The sequence below is a fragment of the Trichosurus vulpecula genome, chromosome 9 (assembly GCF_011100635.1).
Source record: "Trichosurus vulpecula isolate mTriVul1 chromosome 9, mTriVul1.pri, whole genome shotgun sequence".
Taxonomy (NCBI): Eukaryota; Metazoa; Chordata; class Mammalia; order Diprotodontia; family Phalangeridae; genus Trichosurus; species Trichosurus vulpecula.
Window position 1 is genome coordinate 139,015,597 of NC_050581.1, and position 12,387 is coordinate 139,027,983.

A 12,387-nucleotide genomic window follows, 5' to 3' on the forward strand; every position below is an offset into this window, starting at 1 on the left:
TGGGGTTGATTGGACTAAAATGTAATCCCCTTGTGTTTTTTAAAAATAATCATATTTTATTTTCCTCCCCAGTGTTTAACTGCATTGCTTTATTTTACTGGGTATTTTTTGTTTCTTTTTTTGCTTTGCTTTGCTTCTCCAGGCTGGATGATAGATGCTGATAGTCGCCCCAAGTTTCGTGAGCTGATCGTAGAATTCTCTAAAATGGCCCGTGATCCCCAGCGCTACCTTGTTATACAGGTAATGACTTTTTGCACTCAAATTTTACTCAGTTTTAATGAGAATCAATCAAGGGATAGAAAATAATTCTCTTCAACAGGAAAAATATATTATAACCCTGCTATCGGCTAACTGCTTATGGGTTGGGGATATACATAAAATATGTGTCCAGGAATTTAACCTGAAATTGGAACAGGAGGAAGAGAAGACACTGGATTGCCTTTGACAATTTACAAAGTTCTTTTAATGACCCCAAATTTCTCTCAGAAACAGAAAACTCATATTTTTAATGACCATATTTATTCAATGTTGCTGTGTGGCCAAGAGTAATGGAACTTTACAGTAACCAAAAAAATTGAACATTAGTATCATGCAGAGGCCCAGGACAGCTGGAAAGAGACTATAACACAATAAAAACAAGGAGAACAGGAATAAGGATGTTAGCAAAGAAATATGAATCAAAAAAGAAGGGCCAGTCATATATTAAGAGCAAGGAACAACCAATGGACAGCCTGAGTTTTCCTTTGGTATCCCCCTGGTGTTAAGAGAAAGGGAAGATGACCCCCAGGACATTGAATGGATCTTCTGTGATGAACATAGAAGATGATATGGACGTGAGTCCAACAAGACGGGCAAGCATGGGTAGGTTGTAATCTGTATCACTGGAAGGAACATTCACATTGATCCATCTGTGTACTTGGGCAACACCATTGTTGGACAACACCATTCAGAAATGATGGGATGTCATGTCCTTAGCCCAAATACCAGAATTCTAAAGAGATTCCATAATGCTTAAGCTGTGTCTGTGTGTGTAGAAAACTATGCTGAACACAATCAAAGGGAAAGGAAAGATGGGGTCCTCATTCTAAGTCTTTTAAAATATTTCCCATCATCTAGAGGGATGTCTGGAATCATCATCATCCCTTCTAGATTTATTTTCCATTGGCAGAACTCCACATTTATGATGCATTTGTAAAATAGCACAAATTGCAAACACCACTAGATATAAGGTCATAGGGCCTGTGGTGTAGTCCCACTTCTGCCACTGTGACTTGGAACAAGTCACTCTGTCTCTGGGCATTCTCTGTAAAAGTCAAGGATTGGGATAAATGACTGCTTAGGTGCCTTCCCACTCTAAAATCCTATAATGTCTTAACCTTTACACTTTTCACACTATTGATAGCTCATGTAACTTGTCTGGGCTTCAGCTTCCACATCTGTAGAATAATGGAATTGGACTGCTGGTCTAAAAGGCCTTTAACAGCTCTAAAACTTGGGATAACCTTCTTTCTTTTTGTAAGCAGAGGGTGATCCATCTGCCACTTTGGCTGATTACAAGACTTGGATTTGCGTCTTGGCTGCCACTCACTTTACTTCTCAAAGCCTCAGTTTCCCAATATCTAAAATAAGACGTTTTATTGAACTTCATGAGGTGGCCTATTGTTCTCTGAGCCTTCTACATTCCAATTAATGGCAATTAAATAAAGCCAAAGCATGACTAAAAATGCCCCTCTTTCTGGTTTTTAGCTTAAACTTCACTTAGATCCCTTTGAGATGAGAATGGTGTTGAGTACGTGAGTTTAAACCTACTGCTGGTAAAATGACCTTGCAAATTTACCAATTTAGAAAAAATTTCATTCTGCTTCTCTACTAAGAATCAAACTAGTAATGAAAGAAATTCATCTTGTTTGTAACATGGAGGCCTAGAACCTATAGGGTTTGTATTTTAAATGAGAGGGTGAATGAGTCCCAACAAAGATTTAAAAACACTAGTACCAGATTCCAGCTTGGAAAATTTTGTATATGTGATCGTGGTGCTCTTCGGCAAAGCCAGGACTTCAGTCCCCCACAATTTCCCAATCAAAGCATTAACTCTAATGCCCAGTGGCAGTATGAAGTCCAAGTCAGCCCCAGGCCTAATTGAAAAGTAGTAGAAAGTAGTAGAAAAGTTTATGTTTGTTACTGTCCCACCTCCTCTTTGGGTTGCCCCTTCCCTTTCTTCCTGATGCTGCCCTGAAGGAATTCAGTCACTCTCCCCAGGACCTAACCTAAATCCTCTACTTATTATAGTGTCCACTAAAATGTCATTGTATAGGCTTAAGATCACAGGCTAATAGATTTAGAACTGGGAGGAAACTTCGAAGCCATTTATTTAGTTCAACCCCTCCCCTTTGCATACGAGGAAACTGAAGTTTAAGATACTGCCCTTCTCAGAATAATTTTCATCTTAATAGTGAATGCTTAAGGACTAAAAAAGACTTTCAGACCCAAAGAAAGGAATCTCTAATAACAGAATTCAAAGTGGCATGACAAGTAGAGTGAAAAATATTTTAAGACATAGGATGATGAGATCCTGCCAAGTGTTCCATGGCATGTAGGTGGCCAACCTCTACCTACTTGTAAAACCAGTCTTCAGATTTCTATGAACTAAAATCCAAATAGGTAACTTTTGTTCCATATGTGCCCCAAAGAGGAATTATATTTACTTTTTTCTAGCTAAAATGTAGCCTCATATGAAGTCAATATAGCCCAGATGGTAATAGAATGTAAAGTTTTCTTCCTTACAGAATCCCCTTTTCTTTGACAGGGAGATGAAAGAATGCACTTACCAAGCCCCACAGACTCCAAATTTTATCGCACCCTGATGGAAGAGGAGGACATGGAAGATATCGTAGATGCAGACGAGTACCTTATTCCACAGCAAGGATTCTTCAACAGCCCCTCCACATCTCGCACACCTCTCATAAGCTCTCTGGTAAAAAAGCTGTTCTAACTGAAGCTACATCCATGATTGTCACCACACACAAACCCACTTGAATGAATTCCGTTTACAGAAAGGAAAACATTCACACCTTGGGCAGGATTCAATGAAGCAACCAGGCACCATTTGTTTGTTTATCTCCAAACCACCAGTTTATAAGAATTTTTCATTATCCAACTGGCAATTTTGGCTTTTCGTAGCCATAGCCTTACATATAGGAACGTGGACTAGATCATTGATTTCATGGGAATGGGCAACTCTCAGATGAGGAAACCCTTCTACCCTTGCAACGCCAAACCTCTGCAATTTGAGTCTTAGCTGACTGTGGCAATAAGTGGTTAAGTGACTTGTCTAAGGTCACACGACCAGTGTCTGTCCTAGGCAAGACTCGAGTCTTTCTGGTTTTGAGGCGGCCCTTCTCTCCTACTACTATGCTACTGCATCTCTAAATAGAGCCTTACCTATAGAGCAAAGATTTCAACATTTTCATCCTCATTATCCCTGGAATTTATAAAGTATTTAATTTAATACTCATACACTTATATAGTATGCATACTATATTAGTATATATGCAGATTATATATATCTATTATATATATCCATTTATAGATGTGTATGTGTGTATGAATGTTCAAAAGCAATCAATCAACAAGCATTTATTAAACACATACCAGACACCTTCCTAGGCACTGGCAAAACAGTCTATGTCCCAAAGAATACCTTCTAGTTTTTGTTCTATGAGGGAGAGGAAGCCAATATCCCAAAATAAGAGTGAATCCCACAGATTTGCTGAACCCCAAATTCAGATATTAATTTCTAATTCAATTGTAAAAACTCAACTGAAACTTAGTGAAAACCAGTTCCAATCCCAGAACTCAATTTCTATGTTTCCTAAAACTCCTAATACCAAAAAAACAAACAAAAAAAAAAACATTTTAGAACCTCACCTCCCTGCTATTTCTGGTGGAACAGAGAAACAGGGGGTGAGGAACCCTTGAACTAAGCCTTGGCAGGCAGCTAAGGATTCCCAAGGATAGAGATGGGACCGTGTGATGTGTGTTCCCTAAAAGAAATTTCTGAATTTTTCTTTCAGAGTGCTACCAGCAATAATTCTGCCACAGTATGCATTGATAGAAATGGGGTAAGTCTGAATACATATTAACTCACTGCTGTCATTTTCCTGTACTGTATCTGTGAAATTAGATAATCTGGTTTTTATAGTTCCTTCTGAACCTTTCGTCCTGTATTTTCCCTGCCCACACCAATGAAATCAAAAATCCATAAAATGTTGAAAGACACTTTCTCCAATCAGTGTCATAAGCATCCAGTTGATGGGCATAGAGTTGGGCTGTATTGTTTTCTTTCTTGCTGTAATGATATACTTACTTTCATTCTTCTGCCAGCAGACTTGCCCTGTGAAGGAAGAAAGCTTCATCCAGCGATACAGTTCTGATCCCACTACTGTCTTACTTGAAGACAATGTGGATGATAGCTTTCAGCCTGTACCAGGTGAGTGCATTTGCATCAGTAGAGTCACTGAAATCTTGCATGCCCTTAAAAACCAGCAACTAGTTTCACTTGATTCTCATAGATATCTGTCACAGTGTGCTGGCAGATATCTTTCACAGAATGCAAAGCTATAACTAGAATGGAATGGCCAGGGCTTTGACTTGGAGTGCCAATGTCTTGGCGGGGGGGGGGACGGCGGGGGGCGGGACAGGCATTCCTCCATGTAGTGACTTCTGTCCCCCTACTTTGTGGTTGCTTTATGAGACCACACAGGTACATGAGTACAACTGCCAATGCCCACCATCCTCAGGGTCCTCTCACCATGGTAACCCTCTCTCTGCATCCACCTTCCCCTTTCACTCCTACAAATTACCAACTGGACTTTTTGGGAACATACCCCATTACCTACTCCTCCCCAACTGGATTTGCCCTAAAGAAAAGATTTTCTAGTAGTGGCTCTGATAGGGTATTTTCCTACCTTTTGTCTCAAGAGTGCTGATACAGAGTCCAAAATAGTTTGTTTCATGAAAATTTTTGAAGAGACATTAAAACATAGAGTTTGGGATCGTACATAAAGTATAGTGGGAAAAGTACTGGACTAGGAGAGACGAGAACTGGTTTTAACCCTCATTTCCACACTAACCCACATTTCCGCTAGCTGTATAAATGTGATCAAGTACCGAAATTTCTCTGTGAATCAGTTGTTCCATGTGCAAAATGGATTTTACGTCTTCCCTGTCTAATGGCAGAGAGCAAGGTTAGATAATCTCTTCAGGTCTCTCCCCCTGCCCTAGCTTGAAGATCATATGTTTCTATAAACATATGATAAATAAATTTTAATGAAGCTTTTATATTGAATTTAACTGATTGGCTGGTTGTTAACTATATTGTTTCACCTGAGCATGTGCAGACTGGCTATGGTCAGACCCAAATAACTAATCAAGAAAAATAATTGACATCCCTGAGCTGTTTTTCTGTCCTAGCTCCATTCTGGACCTCAGAGATACTTCCAGGACTGCCTAGTATAACCTCTTAGCCCCATCTCCACCCTGCCACATTCTTTCCCCAGGAATCATAATCCCTCCAATTCTGTAGAGACATATAATTTCCAAAGAGCCATGACCTCATCTTAACCTCTTAGTATAGCACTCTACCTACTACACCAGCACTGAAGAGCAAAGAGAAAAGATGGAACGTAGGGTTGAGTTAAAGAAGAGAGGTATTCTCTCCAAGATTTCCCCATGTTCTTCCTACTTCAATGTCACTAGTTACCTAGAGAAAGACTTGTCCAGAGAAGGCCACATATACCTAACTTAACTCATGAAATTCATTCCCCGTTTCTTTTTCATTCCAGAATATATAAACCAGTCGGCTCCAAAAAACCGCACAGGCTCTGCCATCCAGAACCCTGTGTATCACAACCAGCCTTTAAACCCAGATGCCTCTAAAGACTCTCTGTACCAAAACTCACACAACAGCAGTGCAGTGGACAACCCAGAGTATCTCAACACAACCCAGCCCAACCTGATCAAAAAACCCTTCGACAGCAATTCCTGCTGGAACCCAACAGCCAACCACCCTATCAGTCTGGACAACCCTGACTACCAGCAGGACTTCTTCCCCCAGGAAGCCAAGCCAAATGGGGTCTTTAAAGTCCCTGCCTCGGAAAATCCTGAGTACCTCAGGGTAGCAGCACAACAAAGCGAATTCATTCAAGCTTCAGCATGACCCTTTGCCAAAAGCCTTCCCTCCCCTCCCTCATGCAGCCAGGGGATCCAGCTGCCCCAGGACTGAGGTATGGACAGCAAAGGCAGCAGCTATGCGGTGTAGCCACTCACTCACACCTTTCCTTTCAAGCCTATGGGCCAGACATTGCCACAATTGGCTTTAATTTCCTTTGGTACGTTCCGGGGCCTGTCTTCCATTGGAATTGTCCCCCTACCTGGGCATATAATGGAGTCAATCCCAGGCAGATTTTCTGCAGGTGACAAACTGCAAGTGTATTCTTTCATCTTTAATCTGTGAGGCTTCCCAAATCAACAGCAAGATGCCCAGGAAGCACATTTTTCCGTTTGTACAGAAGTTAGTTTTTTTTTTCTATGCCATACATTTGAAAAAATAATAATAATGTTTGTAAGTAGTTTTTTTTTTTTTCCTTACAAGATCCTATTGACACATTCATGAGAGATTTGCTTATTGACTATAACATGCACTACCCTGAAGGGATCCAGACTGGACTGAGTCAAAGAAGCATAAGATGAAAGAAAGTGAGCTTTAAGCTCTTTGGACTTAGCCAACTTAACAATTCATCCCATTGGCTTTGTCCTTCTTTACAAGCCAAAGGCCAAGAAAGAGCATTTCTTGGTTGGTACAACATCAGCTCATGATGAAAAAGAGAAACAGACCAGCCTGTGTCATGCTGGCCACAAGACTTACAGAAACCAATTGGAGGAAGTCTCTCCCTACACTTCTCTGTAAATGTGCCCATGGTACTTCAAACTGTGCTTTTTTTTTTTTAAGTGTTTTCTGATTATGAATACTCGTCTGATTCTTTCCTTTTTCATTCCGTGTCTTTTTAACACTTGTTAAAATGTTTTCCCTCAATGCTTCTATTATGGAGTGGGGGAGGTAAGGAGGGAGTAAAGACCCTAAAATAAAAACAGCCAAAGCTGCTGCTCCCTTTTTACTCACCCTCATTTGGACAAAGGGCCTTTCTTTAAGATGGGATGAAAATGCAGAAGTTTGCAAGCCCAAGCAAGAACTTTGAGTCTCAGGTGAATCTACACCAAACCTAAAAGTGTTTATCTAAACACTAAAATGAATATAAACCTAAAAATGAAGATATCCAAAAGGGGGGGGGGGAGGAATTGAAATTGCTCTCTATTTCCAAACACTTTCTTAGTTAACCCATGGAAATTGGGCCTTAACAGTTTTTAGATTTTTTTTTAAAAGAAAATTTAATGAATAAGCTATTTTATTCAGTACCAAAAACATTCCCTAGTATATTTTCCCCAAAATCCTTTTCTTGCCCCCTTTTCAGGTTGCAAAAAAATGGGCTAGATCCTGTGGAAAAACTATAGAGTGTCTTACAACTCGATATATATATATATATGTGTGTGTGGGTCTATTTTTCATAAAAGAAATTGCAGAGGCAATAATTGAGAGGTTGCAATAAAAATCCTAAATATTAAATGGTGAATTTGAAGTTAATGGCTGTGTCTCCACAATAGTCCACAAATTTTTTGGAAGGGGGGGTGGTGGTGGGGAGGTAGAGATGAGGATTTAAGGTTTGTGAAGATACCCAAAATGTTTTCATTTAACAAGGTAGGATTGTGCAGTGTTAAGACAGATAAACAGGTTGGACTAGTTTTTCAAATGTTTGCAGCTCCCATCCCACCTTATCAACTAGTGACATTCAATGATTGGCAGATAAATCCCACCAGGACACCAAGTATGTAAAGAGAGCCCATCAAAATATAATGCCAAACTAGTACCCAGAGAGCAGCTTCCCAGGCACTGAATTGATTCTAAGGAGCATGTAAATGATGTACCCGTGAAAACATGAGCTTGCCCTAGAAAAGGTTGCTGTTACTTTCAAGATAGTGGGTGCTCCAAAGAGAGTTTTTCACAAAAAACATTTGAGTCTGTCTCTGTGTTTCTTTTGTTGTCTAACTAGTAGGTAGCCATATGTCTGAGTCAGACCTCAGCACTGAAAGCAGAAATACAATTTTATGTTATCTGTTTCGGGCAAGAGTCTTTTTAGCTTGATAGTTATATTTACTGGATAGCTTTCATCCATCATTTTTTACTATTTTTTTAATGGAAAAATGAAGCAGTATTTATAGGAAAAGGTAATCTTGAGGCATCATTGGTAGATTTTTTTTCATCATTTCATCATTCTTGTCCAGAAAAGCATTTGACCCTGTAGTCCTTTATTATCAGAAAAGCAACTGAGTACTTCATCTAATCCTATCTCCAACTTGTGAAGAAATCAGTAGCTCTTGGGGGAAAAAAAACAGCTTAAATTCAGATGAAATGTAGCAATGAAAAATCAAGATAGACTTTTTTTTATTTTACATAAGCATATACTGTAGCAACCTCAACTAATAAATTTAGGAATTCCTCAGAACTTGGAATTCTCCAGCATCAAATCTAGTTGAGATGCTCAGGAGAATTTTAAGTTGTGTGTCCCTAAATGATTTTGCAGAGAGCATATCTAATTTGATAGAATTAAACAGAACCTATACAGAACAATACTCTACCATTTGTTATAGGATCTGCCATAATTTATGTCAGTCATGGGGAAATGGAAGGTGGGGCATGAAGTTCTGTCTTAATGGGGGGAGGGGTGCCTGTTGGCATTTAAAATATAAAGTTGTGATAGTTCTCACAGAAACCAGTCCATGGATCCCGTCATTCATTTTAACAAAAAATACCTATCAGATCAATAGGTGGTTTCAAACCTGGAAATGGGGGATATGAGCCATTGCCTTAGGGTCTTTGTGTCACCTTCAGTAAGATAGACTTCTCCTGAATGAGAAGACACATCTTTCCACCAACCTAGGCGAAGATAATAGTATTTTACTGGAGCACAAAAAAGAATCCTGGTTATAACTCTGATTGGCATTATTAAATTTGTCATTCTACTTCACATAAAAACAATGAAAATCCATTTCCTCCCCCCTAAAATGAGGAGGTTTAACCTCTAAGGTCCCTACTAACTTTAAGAATCTATGTACCAAGGTCTCTTACAACTCTGACAATCTAAAGACTGTGAACATGGTGCCAAAACCCTTGATTAAACAGATTGGGGGGGGGGGGGGAAATGACATTGTTAATAATTGGAGAAGACATTTTCAAATGACTTTTCCAAACACATTTGAAGGCCTGGGACCCAAGAAAGACTGAATTTCATGTTGCTCACCCAAGTGAATGTCAATCACATAACTGGACATCTCCCCCACTCCCATCTCCCACCTCCCACCAATATCACTACTTTGTCATTATAGGGATGATGTTAAAATTGATTCTCATGGTGGTTGTACTGGAGTTACTAATAGGCAAAGCTAAGACATTTGGGACCCTTTTTAGAAGGAGGGAAGCAGTCACTGTGGTTTCCTAGCGCTTGTAGAAGAATCTAGAAAGTGTGTTAATCCAAACAGTCATGGCTTTAAGCAACTATTAGAAAATGCAGGTGCGGAAAGCAGTTAGTAGAAATGCCAATGCCTCGTGACCAGCTCAGTTGCCAGCCTCATTTCCCAAAGACAAAGAGACTCACTTAGAGGATTTTTCTTTGTAAGCTAAACCATGTAGTGGGAAGCTGACAGCTGGCACTGAGGTGATTTCATTTGTACAGGGTAAGACTCAGCCCAGTTACCTAATTCTTAAGCATTTTCTGCCCCCATCAAGAATGAGTTGAACGTTGTCATTTGGGCCCAATGGGAGACACGCTCCAAAATCCTGAGAAAGGTCATCCCATTGAGACTGCTGGATTGGGGTTGAGATTGGAGAACTCGGCCTCAAAGCTTTGAAATCAGTGGCTGGCCCTTAAGTCACAATGCCAAATGTTCCTTATGCTTCAGCCTCTGTTTGACTGAAAAATAGTTTGTTTAGATTGACTGAGATAGTCTTAAGAGTTTTTTTAAAGTTTTCAAAGGGTCAAACTCACGTCTTCCGGTGCCTTCGCTTACTCTCTTGGCTTTAACTTCCATTAAACTACCCCCAATGTTCAACCTTTTTATTGTTTCAGTATCACACCCCAACCTGATCAGATCTGAAAGGCCAACACCATTCCATCCATTCCACCCCTCTTCTGTTATATCCATAGAGGTATTGATACAGAAAATACCGAAACGGTGTGTATTTCATTAATAGTCCTTTCATTTGTCATTTCGGATAAGACTATTTTCCCATGACTGCAGTTTCAGGTTCTCCCTTTGAAAACAGAGTTCAAAGAATGAGGAAGGTCTTGTATAACTCTATGAGAAGAGATGGGTACTATCCTCCTTAGCCCACATGGTTGTGGTTTTTCACCAGGTCTACAATGAAAGTTATGCCAGATTCTCATCAGTCACTACCCCATCCCCCACCCCAGAGCTTCAGGCACTTGTCAGATTAAACCTGTGGTAAATTTCTTCCTGCTTTAACTGGGCACTTTAATCTGGGCACTTTTCTCTCACTGAATTTACTTAACAACCTATGAATCTATTCTGACTTCATATTGAAAAGGGCCTTACTAGATGTTCATGTACGAAAATTAGTCCATTGACTCCATACTCTTGGCAATGTATTTTCACTACTGAATGTGATTAATTTCACACAGCCCCCATCCCCTACCCCAGAGGCCACAAATTCAATTGTTAAGCAAGATGGCAAAGTGTGGCAGGAAAAACCCTGGAATTTGAGTCCAGGGACTGGGGTTCTTATTCTGGTGACTTGTACATCCTTGGTCCAGTCACTTCACTTCTGGATCACAGTTTGTTTATCTACAAAATAACAATGATCATAATATAGAAATCTATGGCATCCCACCCTAGCTCCACACCTACTCCCCAAATCAGGGCAGTCTAAAAGACATTGACAGTAATAGGAAAATTCATTGATTGGGTCAGGCCATTGTTTATTCTGGTATTTGGATTTATCAGAAATATTCGTTCCTAGATTGCTGTCCTTTTGTTGCCATGGTTTTATCTGATTGTTGGTCATTAGAGATATGTAAGTATTTGGAATTTCTAATTTGTAAGGAACCCCCTACGCACTTCCAGTTTGGCACATGGTACACAAATCTCTGATGCAGTAATAATGATAGTAATAATATTTGACTTTTCTATAGCACTTTAAAGTTTGCAAAGCACAAGAGAGAGATAGGGAAAGAGATGGCTAGGGATTAAGCCAGTGGTTTTATTAGTATAAGATATTTTTCTTCACCAATGCAGATCAGGACCTTTCTCTGCCATTTCCAGTTAGAAATGAGCCTTCCAAAGTGGATTGGAGTTTTGAGAAGTTAAGTGACTAGCTCAGGGCCACATAGCCAGAGAGTGTCAGTGTGTCAGGCGGGACTTGAATCCACGTCTTCCTGACTTTGAAGCCAGCTCTCTATCTCCCCATACCACAATGGGATTTGTGTTCGTGAATGTATGCTCATCTGGTATTTGGACCTTACAACAACCTGTGAGGTAGTTAGCCAATGTATTATTATCTTTTACAAATGAGAGTCAGATAAAGAGATTTGTTTGTGATGACACAACTATCAGCTAGTAAATGTTTGAAATGGGATTTGAACCCAGATCTTGGGATGCCAAGTCCATCACTCTGTCTACTAGACCACTCTGTAGCCACTTTATGGATATGTACTCTATCCACTACACCATGTTATTTGTAATTGCTAGTAAGTACCTTTTAAATCTTCACATAACACTTCAGTGTGAATCTGATGGGAGACTAGAGTGATTTACTTGGTAGGACAATTAGGTGACTCTGAATAGGGGAAGTAGGACTCCATTGGGGAAGTGACAGGAATAAGCACTTTGACATTTTGTATTTCCTGACAGACAAATACAAAAAAAAATAAGCTCCATTTCTCTAAAAGCTGTTGAGATTGACCTGGATTTCTCTTTTAATTTTTTTTTCTCCTCTGGTTTATTCAGTGAGTAAATGTCATATTGCAACAGGATATCCCCTTGCCAAGGGGCAATATAAATACATGGAGGAAAAATGGACCAACTGGGAAAACTCTATATATTTTCACCACTAATTCTCTTATTTAAGAGACACACCTTTTTTACGCTACTAAAAGTTAACTCTCAAGCAGGTTTCTTCTATCAGAATCTTATTTTTCTAACCTTGACAATACAAAAAAAAAAAGTGCCACTGAGAAGACACTTGAAATTTTAGGAATT

The 12,387-nt window shown here is 39.6% G+C and overlaps 1 protein-coding gene across 2 annotated transcripts in view; it reads left to right on the top strand.

Annotated features, from left to right (window-relative positions):
- The window catches only part of EGFR (epidermal growth factor receptor), a 242,471-nt gene extending 233,586 nt beyond the window's left edge, over positions 1 to 8,885 (top strand). The window contains exons 24-28 of one of the 2 annotated variants that reach the window (XM_036739422.1): positions 143 to 240; positions 2,807 to 2,974; positions 4,074 to 4,121; positions 4,384 to 4,489; positions 5,844 to 8,885. In XM_036739422.1, the coding sequence (XP_036595317.1) occupies positions 143 to 240; positions 2,807 to 2,974; positions 4,074 to 4,121; positions 4,384 to 4,489; positions 5,844 to 6,217 (794 nt within the window). In that variant the 3' untranslated portion in view covers positions 6,218 to 8,885. The remainder of the gene's footprint in view (positions 1 to 142; positions 241 to 2,806; positions 2,975 to 4,073; positions 4,122 to 4,383; positions 4,490 to 5,843) is intronic. The other variant, XM_036739423.1, reaches the window with a different exon arrangement.
- The last annotated feature ends 3,502 nt before the right edge of the window (positions 8,886 to 12,387 follow it).